At 31.5% G+C, this 17688-nt stretch overlaps 1 protein-coding gene across 1 annotated transcript in view; it reads left to right on the top strand.

The window, feature by feature from the left end:
- Positions 1-3851: 3851 nt before the first annotated feature.
- LOC139481552 (uncharacterized) overlaps positions 3852-17688 on the top strand; it is a 69522-nt gene continuing 55685 nt past the window's right edge. Inside the window, exons 1-6 of the mRNA XM_071264970.1 lie at positions 3852-4405; positions 5039-5134; positions 5757-5849; positions 8020-8242; positions 9117-9368; positions 10044-10144. Coding sequence (XP_071121071.1) covers positions 4379-4405; positions 5039-5134; positions 5757-5849; positions 8020-8242; positions 9117-9368; positions 10044-10144 — 792 coding nt within the window. The 5' untranslated portion in view covers positions 3852-4378. The remainder of the gene's footprint in view (positions 4406-5038; positions 5135-5756; positions 5850-8019; positions 8243-9116; positions 9369-10043; positions 10145-17688) is intronic.

Raw genomic sequence — 17688 nt, 5'->3', positions numbered from 1 at the left:
TACATTTCTAATTATATCTATTTGCATTTGTAATCCTACTTATTTTTTTCTTTATTTCAGGGTGGGGTACACTGCTAGCTAGGTCCTCGTCCTGTACCCTGGGATGACTATAATTTAAGTCATGCAGAATGCTAGCAAAACAGATAAATTATATTACAGAATCAGTCTTTAGATTATACACAAAGTTAATAAAGGAATTAAACTATTCTTGGCTTAAGAATTAAGATTAATAAATTTGAAGTATTTACTTTTACATCTAGATATGTAATTAGTCATCTTTCCTTGTCACGATAACGGTTAATTATGACACTGTGAGTGAGTGAGTCAACGTAAGTTGGTCAAGTTTATTACCTTAAAAAATTAAAATAATCTATTTTTTTTAGTAATTTCTTATTAATTAACTATCAAAAATTAATAACTTTCTAATTTTGTTATTTAGATAATAACATAAGGAGTTTTCATCGGTCAGGTCATGTCGATATTGGTCAGGTCAATGTCAACGTTGGTCAAGTCACATTTTCGCAAGCTTTTACATTTTTTTTTCATTTTTTTTTCTTATATTTAAGTATTAAATGTTGAAATCTAATCAATTTTTTAAGTTTGAAACAAATCCTTCAAAAAATGAAAAAGTTATTAGCATTTACATTTGGTCCTGTCATTCTCGATATTGGTCCTGTCATTGTCATCGATGGTCAGGTCACGTTTTTGCAAGTTTCTAATAAAATTTTATAAATATTTTTTTTAATTTTATATATCAAATGGTGACATCTTATTATATTTCAAATTTGAAACAAAATCTTCGAGAAATGAAAAAGTTATTAGCATTTTCATTTGGTCCTGTCATTGTCGATGTTGGTCCTGTCATTGTCGGTGTAGGTCAGGTCACGTTTTCGCAAGCTTTTGGAGAAAAATATTTTTTTTCTTTTAAAATTCATGTATTAAATGTTGAAATCTAATTAAATTTCAAATTTGAAACAAAATCTTCCAGAAATGAAAAAGTTATGAGCATTTTCATTTGGTCCTGTCATTCTCGATATTGGTCCTGTCATTCTCGATATTGGTCCTGTCACGTTTTTGCAAGTTTCTGATAAAATTTTATATATTTTTTTTTAAATTTTATATATCAAATGGTGACATCTTATTATATTTCAAATTTGAGATTGATCCTATGAATAGCAAAAAAGTTATTAGCTTTTTTCATTTGGTCCTGTCATTCGGTCCTGTCATTCGGTCCAGTCATTAGTGCTACCCCAAAACTCCCACTTCGACATAGGAAACAACTGAACCATGTAGATGCACCGACCAATAAATGTTCACTTTTACAAACTCTATACTAATGAAAAAATATTGAATAACAATTCTTTATTGATTTACTACTAGGTTTAACAGCGTCCTATTGTAATTTGTGTCACATCCAACAGCGGACATTAACTGAAGGTTTGTTGTCATTGTATTGTTTTTGCCGTCTGCTATTAATTTGTAATGGAGAAATCATTAAATGATGCTTGTTTTGAAATTGTTTACATTTAATTTTTCAAAATGCAGAAAAATGGATAGACATTTTAACATGTTAAATGAAGGGTGTATAGGTATAAATAATCGTTGAGATGACCAATGATATGTGTAAATATTGAACATAGGAGTAAAATGTAGATTTTGGCTTATATCTCTGAAACCAAAGCATTTAGAGCAAATCTGAAATTTGGTTAAATTGTTTATCAGGTCAAGATCGATCAGTCCTGAAATTGGACAACCCCTTGTTGGGTTGCTGCCCCTGAATTGTTCATTTAAAGTTAATTTTGCAGTTTTTATAAGACTGCAAAAAATTGTTGCGGTCGTATATTGGTATCACGTTGTAGTCGTCCTCGTTATTCTCGTCCGCGTCGTCCGAAGACAGTTGGTTCCCGGACAATAACTTTAGTATACTATATCTCTGAAACCAAAGCATTTAGAGCAAATCTGAAATTTGGTTAAATTGTTTATCAGGTCAAGATCGATCAGTCCTGAAATTTTTAAACGAATTGGACAACCCCTTGTTGGGTTGCTGTCCCTGAATTGTTCATTTAAAGTTAATTTTGCAGTTTTTATAAGACTGCAAAAAATTGTTGCGGTCGTATATTGGTATCACGTTGTAGTCGTCCTCGTTATCGTCGTCCGCGTCGTCCGAAGACAGTTGGTTCATGGACAATAACTTTAGTATAAGTAAATAGAAATCCATGAAATTTATACACAAGGTTTATAACTGTTCCAGACCATATGAGTATATAGACCGTACGCGTACGGACCAGACCGTATATTATACTCGTACGGTCCGACCATACGCGTACGGTTGGACCGTACGAGTATACTCGTACGGTCCAGCTATACTCGTACGGTCCAGCTTAACATACATGTTTTGGGATCATATGGGTTAGATTTACTTAAACAAATATATGTATACAAGTCTTTATTTTAGTTTTAAAAATTGTTTTTATTACAATTAGATCTTTAAAGTGACTAAGCGAACATTTGAAATTAAATATTTGTTTTATTGTATATCTGAATCCTATTTTGAGACTCTTGTTACACTAGCTATCACAAGGAAAATCATATTTGTTTTACAGTTACATGCTTTTTTTGGTAAAGTTCCTAAATATCCTAAAACAATTGTTTTCCAACATTATTTATGTTTAATTACGATAATTTAAATTTCAACGAGCATAACTATATTACTGACATGCGCAATACAGGAGATTAACAGATTAAATTAGCTTGACTTTAAAAAAAAAGATGGTTAATGGACAATATATATAAAGACAATTTTAAAGCAGCGTAAGGAAGGTAATCCAATCACATTTAAAGTACAATGTATTTAAGTAGCAGTCCATGTAAGAACCTGACAAATTAACTAAAATGTGATATACCTTATCTTATCAAATGACCCAAAACTGCAATAAATACTTCAAAAAGGTCAAAATAATGCATCATTCACAATTTTTATATTCATCATTCAAACTGCTGCTTTTTACTAGAGAGGTTTCATTTTCAGGATTTTTGCCTATTTGTCCTATGTAAAATTACACATATTTTTCATTAATTTTTTCTTAAGGCTAGAAAAAATATATGATAAGTTATATATAGATAGAAAGACAATTGTTATATCTATCAAATAAAACAAAAAAAATCTTGGGATTTTTTGAATTGATAATAAAAAACCGTTTGAAAAAAAATTTAAAATTGCCATGTTATTATCTCCCCTGACGGAAATCTTCAGCAAAAGAAAATAGGTATACTACATTGGAGGGAAATGTAAACAATGACAGACGCTCCATGGAGAGAAAGAAACTGCAGCATTTCAATTTTTTCTAACAGTAGATGTGGTTTTTCCAACTATTTTCCATCAGAACATAATCTTATTACAATAAGCAGCTGCAACATTAATATTAACAGCCATTTACAATCACTACAACTCTCAAAAACCTGCATTCCATCAGAAGGCCATTTAATTTTTTTCCGTCTTGGTATTTTCACTTTGTTTTGTGATTATACAATATGTCCACACCATCGGGCCACACTTGGAATAAGATGGAGAAGGAGTGTTGCATGCAGTCATCCCAACCATAAAGGGAAAACCAAGCCAGACAGAGGTGTCACCCCAATTGTCAGCCGACATCTGTTGATCGATCTCAACAGGACAACTTGCCAGTTGGTTCAGGTAAGAACTTTATATACAATATAACCCCCTGTTGTACCTGTTCAAACCTTTTCTATAATTATTATATAATCAATTTGTTCACATTTTTATAATCAATCAAGAAAAAATAAAAGAAAAAGTAGAATTTGCTTTTTTTCACTTCTGGGAAAATTCATGTAAAAAATCATACTGGGGATTTTGATAATAAAAAGATATTCAGATGGTGTTTCTCAGGTTTAAAGATGTTCAATGTAGAATTATGTTTGTTATTATTGAAATTTTTCAGAAATTTGCACCCCCTATTTATAACAAAAATATTGCCATTTCGAAAGATTATACTACATGTATATTGAATATGCCTTTTCAATGGTGGGTGGGTCAGTTACATGTATCATCCTTAATGTCAGCCTAAAGCTACGATTACCTCTTGATGTTGATAGGGGTAATAAGTGGTTGAACCATAATTTTTATAAGGGGGTCCAAATGACTACAAAAGAGGGGGGCCCAGCTCCAGTCATGTTTCAATGCTTCCCAATATAATCAACCAAATTTTTCCACAAATGCCCCCTACCTCTGGGATTTTAACATATATTGAAAAGACCTACACACATTAATATTAATCTAAAATTTACAATTGCATTTGATTTTTTTTTTCATTTAGGAATATGTCGGACATGTAGAGGAGGTATTCCAAACCTTGACTCAATGTCGTTTGAAGATAATGATGTACATGTAAGTTTTTCTGGAAGGTCTCCAAAAACTAGAAATAACTTTTATATATGCATAAGATGAGAACTTTAATCTTTTATGAAAATTTTATGTACGCATAATCATATATGTATATATTTAGCATATAAAATTGAGAATGGAAATGGGGAATGTGTCAAAGAGACAACAACCCGACCAAATAAAAAAAACAACAGCTGAAGGTCACCAACAGGTCTTCAATATATATATATATGTTATGAAATTTCAATTATTTGTACAAAAATTAAGTGGTAAAAAATGGTCTCACCCAGCACACCTATGCATTGCTTTTTTTAGTGTTCAGAGTTTAATTTATTGAATGAACAAAGTACTGTAACTTCTGTAAGTGTGGAAATACTTGCAATGTTTATTAGTGCGAGAAATATGATACAGTTGTAATCAGAATAATTTAAACTCACATATTGGATTTTTATATATGAATAATAGAGCATGATTTCTTTTCTCTCATTTTGGTGTAAAATAATGAAATCACAATAATAAATCCAAAACAATAACTTCTGAATTTACAGTGATATATTTATATATCAGAAATTTGTTTGTAGTACCTATTTACAAACAGTATTTGCATAAACACTGTTTTATGTTTTAATCTTATAGCACAAAGAACAACCATTTGGAGGCTTTGAACAGGTTTCAACTAGTGCATCATCTGCTAAAGAAGAGTTTGACCCTGAACAAAGTAAAACTGTAAATGTAAGTAGTATAACTAACTATTTATAATTTATGTTCTGTAATCTTTTCCGAAATTAAGACATTTTTTTTCCGAAATTGATCTGACTCTTATTTAGTTTGCTTATCTTCCTAAGTTATATTTAGAAACAAATAGATTGTTGAAACATATTGTATGACGTCCATAAATGTTTTGCAACATTAGGAAACAGTTTTTCATATTAAGAATAATGGATCCAGCTGTTCTGTAAATATTTGGTTTGATTTGAGAAGTTTCCTGCCAACTTGTTTCCTTTAGTTGTTAGAATCAACAGAAGTTTGTTTGTAAAAATTATTATGTGACATGTACATGTTTGTGAGTTATAAATTATAATAATGATACCTGAAATAAATGTTTTCTTTCATGCACATACTGGCATTATCTGAAGTTAGCAATTATATAAGTAGGAAATGAAAAATTTAACTGTGGACATGGTAGACAAAATTGAGAAGAGTTTTTATTTTTGCATTTAAAAAATTAACAACACCAACACATTGGGTATTGAACACAAAAAACATGTGCAACAGCTTTTTAGTTATTATTGCTGTAATATTGGTTACATTATTTTAACTCATAATATCAGATTGATATTTTTATATGTTTTAGACTATTCAAAACAGAAAGAGAATAAAACTGGAAGACACGAGTATTGAAATGCACACATGCAAGACAGCCGAGTCCCTATCTGATGATGAATCGGTATGTTTAGCTGAAATAAAAAAGAAGATGTGGTGTAATTGCCAATGAGATAACTCTTCGGAAAAGACCAAATGATACAGGAAATAACAACTATAGGTCACCAATCAGCAAAGCCCATACGACATACGTCAGCTATAAAAGGCCCCTAAATGACAAATGTTAACAATTCAAACAAGAAAACTAACAGCCTAATTATGTACAAATAAATGAACAAAAAACAAATATGTAACACAGCAACAAACAACAACCACTGAATTACAGGCTCCTGACTTGGGACAGGCACATACATACATAATTTGGGGTAGGATGGGGAAGGGGGGGGGGGGGGTTGGTAAACATGCTAGCGGGATCCCATCCTCCCCTAAACTTGGACAGTGGTGTAACAGAACAACATAGGATTGAACTATAAAAATCAGTTGAAAAGGCTTAACTCATCAGATATATACAAATAGAAATACATCTAACAAAAACAGAGTGAACATAGCTTGGCACTTATACATCCCAACAACAAAAAGACCATTAGTACAGATGTGAGAGTACTCACACTTACTGGTAGCTAGTTCAAAATGACAAATGTAAAACAATTCAAACGAGAAAACTAACGGCCAAATTAATGTACAAATAATTCTGATATTATTTGCATATTAGGGAATACGTTCATATGATTGGTCGAGAAGACTTCCGGTTGTCACTCTTGAAGTTGTTTATTTTTTCAGTCAGGGGACTTACTTAAATGAGTGATTTTCTAAATCACTGATTCAAGTAATATTATTTTCATAAAGGTTGAAAGTAAGAGTTGTCTTTCTTTAATAATCACCTATTTAAGTAGTACAAAATAATCACTAGAAGAAGTGATTTAATTTTACTGTAGCTTTAAATATAGAATACTAAAATAATGATCCAGGTACTAATTATGTTTCTAAAGTTATCAGAACCAACATCTGTGTTGTCTAGGATGACCAGGTCATTTCAGGTGATGACCTTGTACTGAATCTAGGATAATGACATTAAAATCACTTGTTTAAGTATCATACCTCAATTTCCTTCCCCAAAATCACTTCTTTCAGTATCATTATTTTAATAACCCCCACTAATTTAAACACCCCCGAACAGTGAAATTTTTATCGCGAACAGTAAAATTTTATTACATAATTTGGAAGATGTAACCTTGAACTTTACAGGAAAAATACTCCCACTGCTGGGAAAAATCGGTTGAGAAAGTATCAGTTCATTATGTAAAGCCATTATTGTAGCATTTTTTCAATTAAAATAGAATTTGCAGCTAAATGATAGCATCAAAGGCATAAACCTTGATACTTAAAAGAAGCAAAAAATTCATTTTTTTTCAGTTTTACTAATGAAAAGATATTTTTCAAACCTATGTGTTTAAAATTTTGGTAAAACTACAAAACCACAATTTGTGACAAAACTTCGAATTTACTACTCAAATAAGTGATTTAATAATCACTTATTTCAGTAAGTCCCCTGACTGTTTTTCGATAGACGACATTGACAGAACTACTTTTTTTGTAACCAATGGCGGCTAAAATAACACTGTCAGGCTCGACGTTAAAAAAATACTTATTTTCACTTATCCGTGTTGTTAAAGAATTTTAAGGATTAAATGGCTTTAAAAAGGAATTTATTGGTGTATAAACTGGACCAAGTCACTCACAAACATATCATAAAGTCCTTCGGACTTTATTAGTAAGTGAATTGGTCCCCTTTATACACCAAAAAATTCCTTTAAAAAGGCGTTTAATCCTATAATAAATATAAATATATAACACAGCAACAAACAACAACCACTGAATTACAGGCTCCTGACTTGGGACAGGCACATACATATATAATGTGGCAGGGTTAAACATGTTAGTGGGATCAAGTCTTCTGTTTAGTTATGTTAAGAATTTTAATATAGAATGGAAAAATACTTTAAAATAATTTAAAACAGGAACAAACAATAAAAGCTGAAAATGAGCAAAACAAACCCACCCAAAAACTGTAGTGGGCTAGAATGCTCATGAAGAGTAAGCAGTTACTGCTCCACTAGTGGCACCAGTTCTGTTACTCCTTAAAATGAACAGATGGTGATGACAATATATGAATTGATTAATACTTTCTAAATGTGTATAGATTAAAACTTGAACATTCTTTTATTAACTTTCAGTTCCTAGACTCACAGTCACAAAGTTTGTCACAAATTTCTTCTTGGAGTCAGGAAAATATGGAAACATCTTTATCTGACCTAAATAAAAGAATTGACATCATAAGTAGAGGCCATTCAAGTCCTGTCAAATTTCAAGTGAGAAGTGATATAAGTAGCCTAAAACCTTCCACGAAAAGAACTGTGAAACGTAAAGTAGTTTCAGCCATTGACACTGTCCTTAATGGTAAGCTCATTTATTTTTATTAAATAAATTATTATGAAGCTGACTCTCACTGATAAAAATAATATAGAGTTATGTCCCTTTTTAACTTGATATGACAGCCATTCTCATATATTATATTTTACTTATATATTATAAACAAATTATACATAAACACATGACATGATATAACTTATTAAATTTACTTTTAAATGCAATTGCAAGGAAGGACAATAACAATTTACAGTCATTCACTGTTCAAAAAACTTTTGAGAATGAGTTATCTCCCTTAGTAAATGACCATTTTAGCAAAAATGGCAAGCCATTAACAGTACTATGGTTTGAAAACTGTAGACTATTAAATTAATCTATAAATTTAAAAATAAGAATATGTGGTAAAATTACCAATGAGATATATTGCCATCCAATACCAAATGTCATAAATGATCAATTATAGATCACAGTATTGGCCTTCAACCTGGAGCATTGACTCACATTGCAAGGTAAAATATGAAAGGACCCAGAATGACCAGTGTAAAATAATTCAAAAGATACAATCCAATTGCCAGATGTACATAAAAAATTAATAAGGAGACTGTTGTTCTGTATAATTGTGCCCCTAATAAGTGGTGAATATCCAAAATTGTAACCTTAAAATATAAAAAAGAAGATGTGGTGTAATTGCCAATGACACGACTCTTCACAAGAGACAATATGACACAGAAATTAAAAACTATAGGTCGTTATACAGTCATTTCTTTTTTACTGTGCCCTCAGTAAAAAAACTTTGAAGGGTTAAACATTTGGAATATTTACTTTGCCTGAGCATGCTGAGGGTCATAATTGTATAATAATATTCATAACATAAAAATCACTAACTGAATTGGTTTCTCTTCAGGTATAGCTCCAGGTCAAAGTCAGGCACTTTTTAAGATGATTCAAGATAAAGACCCAGAATCTGCCAACTCATCTGAACTTCAAGAGATCATTGTAAAGATTCATCAGGAGAGTACAGACAGAAACACAAAACAGCAACTTTTGTCATTGATTGCCTTGTCACATACTAAGAAAGATCTTCAACAGCTTATACCTGGGCTGACAGTGTATGCAATAAATGATGCCAGGAAACATGCTAAAACTAATGGCCATGGTAATTTTAATATCCACATATTATATATTTACCATAACTTGAAGTTGAAAAATTATTGAGATTTTCAATTCATTAATAAAAAATAGAATAATATTTTTTGCACAAAAAGATTTACTTACTCTATTATAGAGCATTTCTTAAAGATTATGGTCACAGTTAAAAACAAAAACAGCTAAGTTAATTTCAGTCAGACACAGCTTTTTCCCATAACTCAAAAACTGTATCTTGATCTTGACCAAAGGTCAGATGTTAAGAGTTAAGGTCACAGTAAGAAAACTATAATAACAATTGTTTCTAGGCATTACTGCATTGTTTTATTCCAGAATTTGACCCCCAAAGGTCATATCATTTAGGTCAAAGTCACATTCAGAGAATGATTTTAATCATATTTAGTCCAAGTACTTACTCCTTTTGATTATTATCATCATTCTTTGTTTATTGATTCATTGATACAAATGTTATTATCATAAAAAAAAAAGAAATTGCAAAATGTGCTAAGTAAGCATATGAATACCTTTTAGCAGAATAAATTGTTTTGAATGTGTTAACTACCAGATTTGTTTCTTTGCCTTATGGAATATAAGGAAACAGTAATATGCAAACTAAAATGTTATGAAAATAAAATGTCTTAAGTCTTTCCACTAGTGATTTATAAAAATATTTGCTTTTATTCAGGTGCTATAATACCTAAACAGCTCCCAGTCTTTCGACATAGGATGGATAAAGACAAGTTAGACCATGCCTTACATTTTTTCTTCAGTCCATCATTTCACCAGGTAAAAAAATATTGATATTGATGAAACTGAATATTCTTACCGTACACAACCTGAGAATATACATGAGGGAAATTAGTCTTGGTCATTTTTACATGGACTGCTACTTAAATGGGTAATTATGGTTGCAATCGATCTCCATTAAAAATTTGACTTGAGATTATGACCATATCTTGACGGAGAGATTTATATATCATTTTTTTGGCCGGGGGGGGGGGGGGGGGGGGGGGGGTCAATTCGCAACAGCATAGTGTATTGCACACAGCACAAATAAAATGAATATAAATTCTAATTATTAGGCTATTAACCAATTCTAAGTTCCTTGACTATTATTATTCCGTGTCAGGCATGGAGGAGACAGTAATTACATTAGTTACCAAATGGTTATGATAGAATATGTTCTACATCTTTGACTTTGGATACATTTTGTAGCTAGGAGAGCAACACATAAAAGGTTCATTTTTTCACGTGTTTTTTTTCTAAATGGGAGATGATATCTAGATTTAAGAACATGATATAAGGAGCCTGTAACTCAGTGGTTGTCGTTTATTTTAGTGCTGAATATTAGTTTTCTGTTTATTTTTTAACATAAATAAGGCCATTAGTTTTCGAGTTTGAATTGTTTTATATTGTCATTTTGGGGCCTTTTATTGCTGATTATGCGGTATTAGCTTTGCTCATTGTTTATGGCCGTACAGTGACCTGTAGTTGTTAATTTCTGTGTCGATTTGGTCTCTTGTGGAGAATTGTCTCATTGGCAATCATACCACATCTTTTTTATATATGTATTTGCTTACTATTGGTATGGTTCTATTTATTAGCTCACCTGGCCTAAAAGGCCATGTGAGCTTTTCTTATCACTTGGCGTCCGTCGTCGTCGTCGTCGTCGTCGTCGTTAACAATTTTTCAAACATCTTCTCCTCTGAAACTACTGAATGGATTTGAATGAAACTTAGCATGATTGTTCCTTAGAGTATCCTGCACAAAGTGTGCGCTTCGATTTTTGATCCGTCAAAAAACATGGCCGCCGTTACCTAAAATAGAACATAGGGGTCAAATGCAGTTTTTGGCTTATATCTCGAAAACGAAAGCATTTAGAGCAAATCTGACATGGGGTAAAAATGTTCATTAGGTCAAGATCTATCAGCCCTGAAATTTTCAGATGAATCAAACAAACCATTGTTGGGTTGCTGCCACTTAATTGGTAATTTTAAGGAAATTTTGCAGTTTTTGGTCATTATCTTGAATATTATTATAGATAAAGATAAACTGTAAACAGCAAAAATGATCAGCAAAGTAAGATCTACAAATAAGTTAATATGACCAAAATTGTCAATTGACCCCTTAAGGGGTTATTGTCCTTTAATGGCAATTTTTCACAATTTGTTCATCATATTTGCTAACTTTAAAAAATCTTCTCCTCTGAAACTACTGAATGGATTTGGATGAAACTTAGCATGATTGTTCTTTAGATTATCCTGCACAAAGTGTGTGCTTAAATTTTTGATCCGTCAAAAAACATGGCCACCGTTACTTAAAATAGAACATAGGGGTCAAATGCAGTTTTTGGCTTATATCTCAAAAACGAAAGCATTTAGAGCAAATCTGACATGGGGTAAAAATGTTCATTAGGTCAAGATCTATCAGCCCTGAAATTTTCAGATGAATCAAACAAACCATTGTTGGGTTGCTGCCACTTAATTGGTAATTTTAAGGAAATTTTGCAGTTTTTGGTCATTATCTTGAATATTATTATAGATAAAGATAAACTGTAAACAGCAAAAATGATCAGCAAAGTAAGATCTACAAATAAGGGCTATTCCAGAAAAAAATGTATGGGGGGGTTGGAAGGCACATTATATTAATAATACATGGGTGATGGGAATCAGAGCAACTTTTCACACTATAATACTCAATTACAATTGTCTGGTTGGCGGGTGCTGACAAAAACTGCCTTCCGACCCCCCCATACATTTTTTTCTGGAATAGCCCTAAGTCAATTTGACCAAAATTGTCAATTGAGCTCTTAAGGAGTTATTGCCCTTTAAAAACTTTTTTCACAATTTGTTCATCATGTTGACTTACTTTAAAAAATCTTCTCCTTTGAAACTGCTGTATCAATTTCAGCCAAACTTAGGCTAAATGAGTTTCAGAGTTTCAGAGTATCTAGTATAAATTTTATATTTCATTTCCTTGTATGTCAAGAAACATAGCTCCTATGGCTAAAATAGAACGTAGGAGAAATTGATTTTTTTTTTGGCTTTTGAAGAGAATAGGACGATTTCAAGAACATTTAAATAAATTGAAAAGCCAAAATAATCATTGATGAGAGATTAAACCAAAAAAATTCAGGTGAGCGATTCAGGCTCTTGAGAGCCTCTTGTATTACTTTGTGGTGGATCGTCAGTATCATTAGTAATTTTTTTTGTTAAAATGTCGAATTGTTCCTCAGATTAGAATACATTTATTGGTTTTTAGAAATAACAATGCCTGACATGACGCTTGGGGCTAAATGAGCTAGGAAGTAAACCTCTATGCTGATTTATATCAATTCTTTGATTATATCTCCTCCAAAGCTGGTCGAAGTAAAGAAAAATTTTGACCAATATAAAAATGATTTCACCAAAAGAACCTTTGCGAGCATGCCCCAAAGAATCATAACTGCTCCAAAAGTAATCTGATAAAATTTCAAGCATGTCAAGCAGATATTATCAACATCTACCTAATTAGTCTTAATATGTCTAAATGTCTAAAAAGTTATAGTATTCAAAAGGTATTGCAAAATTATTCCTTTTCATTTTTTGTTTTGTTATATGGATATGTTGTGTACAAGTTATCATTTTGTACAAATTATAATTTGTACAAAAATATTGTACAAATTATAATTTGTATTTTGACTTTGTACAAATTGTAATTTGTACAAAAAGTGCTTGTACAAATTACAATTTGTACAATAATTGTCAAAAATTCACTTATAACTTGTACAATAATTTATCATATGGATTTTGGTGAAAAAATAATTGATACACATTATTGAATTGCTATTAAATGACCACACAGTACACCCAAGTTACAACGAAAAGTTAGACTTTTAGACAAATAAATATCCCAGAAAGAAAGGGAGATTAAACACCCCATTTGGTTAGGAATATGACTATGCTAAAGTCAGGAATATGTCAGTTGTTTTTCTGCCTTTTTTTATCAATGTCTTTTTTCAACAAGGATCTTTGTTTTATAAATATCTATGACTGTGCATAAAACTTAACGGAAATCGGTTGAGAAAATCTTAACTTTTAAAAACAACATAAAACTTATGCAGAACAGACAGACGAACTTTTATTTTATAAGAAAACTAGTTGGTGTAGTATTAAAAAATCTTCAGACCCAATGGCATTGAATCGAACCATCAATCTTTTCACAAACAAAAGTGAAGCGGAATAAGTTATGTAAGTCCAATCTTTTGATGTACCAATTACAAATATAAATTATCACTTGTTTAAAGAAAGATTTGATTGTTTTCATGGACTTTTTAAAATAACGAATAAGTGGAAACAAATCTTTTGAGATCCTTTTCACGATCATCAAAATGCTGTACACGATCTTTCACGATACAAAATATCAAATTTTACAAAATTAATCGTTTTTGCAAAATTTCTGAATAAAAAAAATTCCTCAAATAACGATAAGAAGTAGTGAAGCAGTACTATTGAATGATATTTTGTCAAGACAATTTTGTACAAATTATAATTTGTACAAAATGATAACTTGTACACAACAGATACAAATATAAGTGATACATGTACCATTACAATATTTGTTGTGGTATGAAAGTGTAGTAATTAACATATACTGTAACAATGTTTATTCACACAAATTAAGAAATAAACAACTGAATGGAACATATGCTCCACAGGGCGCAGCTTTATACGACCACAGAGGTCGAACCCTGAACAATTAGGGCTAGTATGGACACAACATTCAAGCTAGATACAGCTCTGAATTTGGATTGTGATTCAATAGTTGACACAACATAGGTTTCTGACACAGAATGAATGTGGTCTAAGAACTTCAACTTAAAAACTTAAAAAAATTTAAATTGGACATTTACCTGTTATGGTCCAATATCCAAAATCTAAATACATGGTTAGATTCAGCATATCATAGAATCCCAAGAATTCAATTTTTGATGAAATCAAATAATGTTCAATTTTAGACCCTTTAGACCTCAATGTTGACCAATTTGATAACCGGGCCCAAATATTAAAAATCTAAATACATGGTAAGATTCAGCATATTGAAGAACCCCATATATTCAATTTTTGTTGAAATGAAACAAAGTTTAATTTTTTACCTTAATGTAGACCAAATTGAAAACGGGACAATACTGTACAATTGAATATTTATTGCTATTAGCAATACTGTGCAATTGAAAATTTCTTGCTATTGCCCAATATTGTGCAATTGGATATTACTTGCTATTGCGCAATACTGTGCAATTGAAGATTTCTTGCTATTGCCACTGGCGGATCTAGAAGTGGGGGCCCACTGACTGCCTAAGAGGGGGCCCACTCCAGTTACACTTCAGTGATTCCCTATATGAGCAACCAAATTTGTTCCGAAAAAAGGGGGGCCCCCTCCCCATAAATCCGCTTCTGATTGCACAATACTGTGCAATTGAAGATTTCTTGCTAATGTGCAATACTGTGCAATTGAAAATTTCTTGCTATTGCACAATACTTTAATTATTTTGGACACCTATTTGGACCAACTTGAAAACTGGGCACATAATCAAAAATCTAAGTACATGTTTAGATTCAGCATATCAAAGAACCCCAAGAATTCAATTTTTGTTAAAATCAAGCTAAGTTTAATTTTGGACCCTTTGGACCTAAATGTAGACCAATTTGAAAACAGGACCAAAATTTAAGAATCTGAATACACGGTTAGATTTGGCATATCAAAGAACCCCAATAATTCATGTTTTGATGAAATCATACAAAGTTTAATTTTGGACCCTTTTGGCCCCTAATTCCTTGGGACCAAAACTCCCAAAATCAATCCAAACCTTCCTTTTGTGGTCATAAAACTTGGGTTAAAATTTAATAGATTTCTATTAACTTATACTAAAGTTATTGTGCAAAAACCAAGAAAAATGCTTATTTGGAACCTGTTTTTGGCCCCTAAATCCTAAACTGTTGGGACTAAAACTACCAAAATCAATCCCAACCTTCCTTTTGTGCTCATAGACCTATGTTAAAATATCATAGATTTCTATTTACTAAAACGTAAGTTATTGTGCGAAAACCAAGAAAAATGCTTATTTGGGCCCTTTTTGGCCCCTAATTCCTAAACTGTTGAGACCAACACACCCAAAATCAATCCCAACCTTCCCTTTATGGTCATAAACTTTGTGTTTAAATTTCATAGATTTCTATTTACTTTTACTTAAGTTGGAGTGCGAAAACCAAATGTCTTCAGAGGACGACGATGACGCCAACGTGACACCTATATATACGACCAAAAAATTTTCAGTTTTTGCGGTCGTATAAAAATGATCTCATTTCAAATTTCTAATGGAGTTTGCAACAATAATTATATAACTACTCATTTAAATACATCATAAAATATTAACTTAAGAAACTAAATAATTCTACAATTTTTCCATTTGTAAAAGTGCATAACCTTAGAATGATAATCAAAGTGCTTGTAATCAATGAATGGTTATTAAAGACTGCTTTAATTTATCAGTTGGTAGTAAAGTGAATTTTGCATTGTTTATTGTATATAGCATTAATTTAAGTTGATTCAACTACTATTCTGGACAGAGAAAGATAACTCCAATTTTCAAAGAAGATTTCATAAAGCATTGGTTTTAGGTAATTCAACAACCATTCTGGACAAAGAAAGATAACTCCAATTCATGGTTTTGAATCTACAAAAATGCTTGTTTTTGGCTCTTAATTCCTGAACTGTTTGCCCCATAACCCACAAAATATACCCAACCTTCTACTTATGGTTTTAAACATTATGGTACAATTTCAGAACAATTGAAATACTTATACACAACTTTTTGTACTGACACTAGATTAATGCTTGTTTTGGGCACCTTTGGAACCCTTATTCCTAAACCTTAGGGACTATAACCCCCAAAATCAATCCCAAGCTTCCTTTTGTGGTTATAAACATTGTGTTATAATTTTATTGATTTCTTTTTACTTATACTAAAGTTATTATCCGGAAACCATCTGTCTTCGGAAGATGACAACAGGATACCTATTGACGATTGCAAAAATTTCTGCGGTTGTATAAAAATTCCAAACATGTACAATGAAATATAGTTTTAGAAATCAATAAGCCTAGATAGGCCTAACAATTTTTTTTAACATAATTGATGGACCATTTACACTCAGGCCCGAGTCATCAGTAGGCAGTACAGGTGTATTTAAACAAACTAGCATCATATTGCTAGTAGCAGGAGTAGCATATTCGGGTAATTTTTTTTTTATAATATGTTTGGTTCAAATCATAATAGAATGCTTTTATCTCCCTAATACTTACATTGTACATAGAGGTGATACTACTTTGACAAATCTTTGTACATGAGAGTTCATGTCAGTCAAATCTTTATTTCACAAAGAATGAATTCACACACCTCCACCTAGTTTTAGTCAACTGACAAAACATTCAAAACTATGAAATGTTATCTAAGACTTGTCAGTGTCTATTTACCATTGCCACTGAATCAGTGATATATGTACACATAATTATATACATGTAAGACTAAAATTATGAAGTACAAATATAAGACTAAAACTAATTTTCGGTCTTTACTACATCTTCATTCCCAAAGTCATTTTCAAATCTGACTTCATGATAAAATAAGATTCCATATCTACAACCAATGAAAATGAAATATCCCTCTAATAGACTAGTATTTAAATCACAGTTTTCTAAAATGGTAGCTAGGTCACCGTGGAACCTAGAACTAAAAAATTTGAAACAATATTTCTCAAATATTTCAAATGCATGTACATTTAATATATAAATTCTCCAAAATTCACTATATTTTTCCCTTTTTTATCTTCTGTTAGAGACTGTATATTGACCTCTAGTTGTCTTTCAATTACATTCAGTTTGGTGTGGGTTGATGTTTGATGGTTGTACATGTTACAATCAGATACTAGGCAGGGCGCAGCTTTTTACGACCGCAAATGTTGAACCCTGACCAGTTGGGGCAAGAATGGGCACTACATTCAAGCTTAGGTTTTGAAATAAGGGGGAAAATGTAACCTTTTCAATTTATAAAAGGGGGAGGGGATAAATTTCCATAGAATAAAACTTTTCTGAAAAGTTATTCCATTTATTTTCAATAAATGATAAATATTGAAGTCTATCTCATGCATCTAGAAACAGGCTCATCATTATTTCTATACATGTATGAACATATTCCAAAATGTGGACAAACCTTCATCAAATATTCTACTTCAATTAGTGGAGGAGATCAAATTAAAAAGTTGCAATGGTTAAATACTCCAATGGCAGTCTTT

This window comes from Mytilus edulis, chromosome 7 (genome assembly GCF_963676685.1).
Source record: "Mytilus edulis chromosome 7, xbMytEdul2.2, whole genome shotgun sequence".
NCBI lineage: Eukaryota > Metazoa > Mollusca > Bivalvia > Mytilida > Mytilidae > Mytilus > Mytilus edulis.
This window is presented reverse-complemented; position numbering and strand designations above follow the sequence as displayed.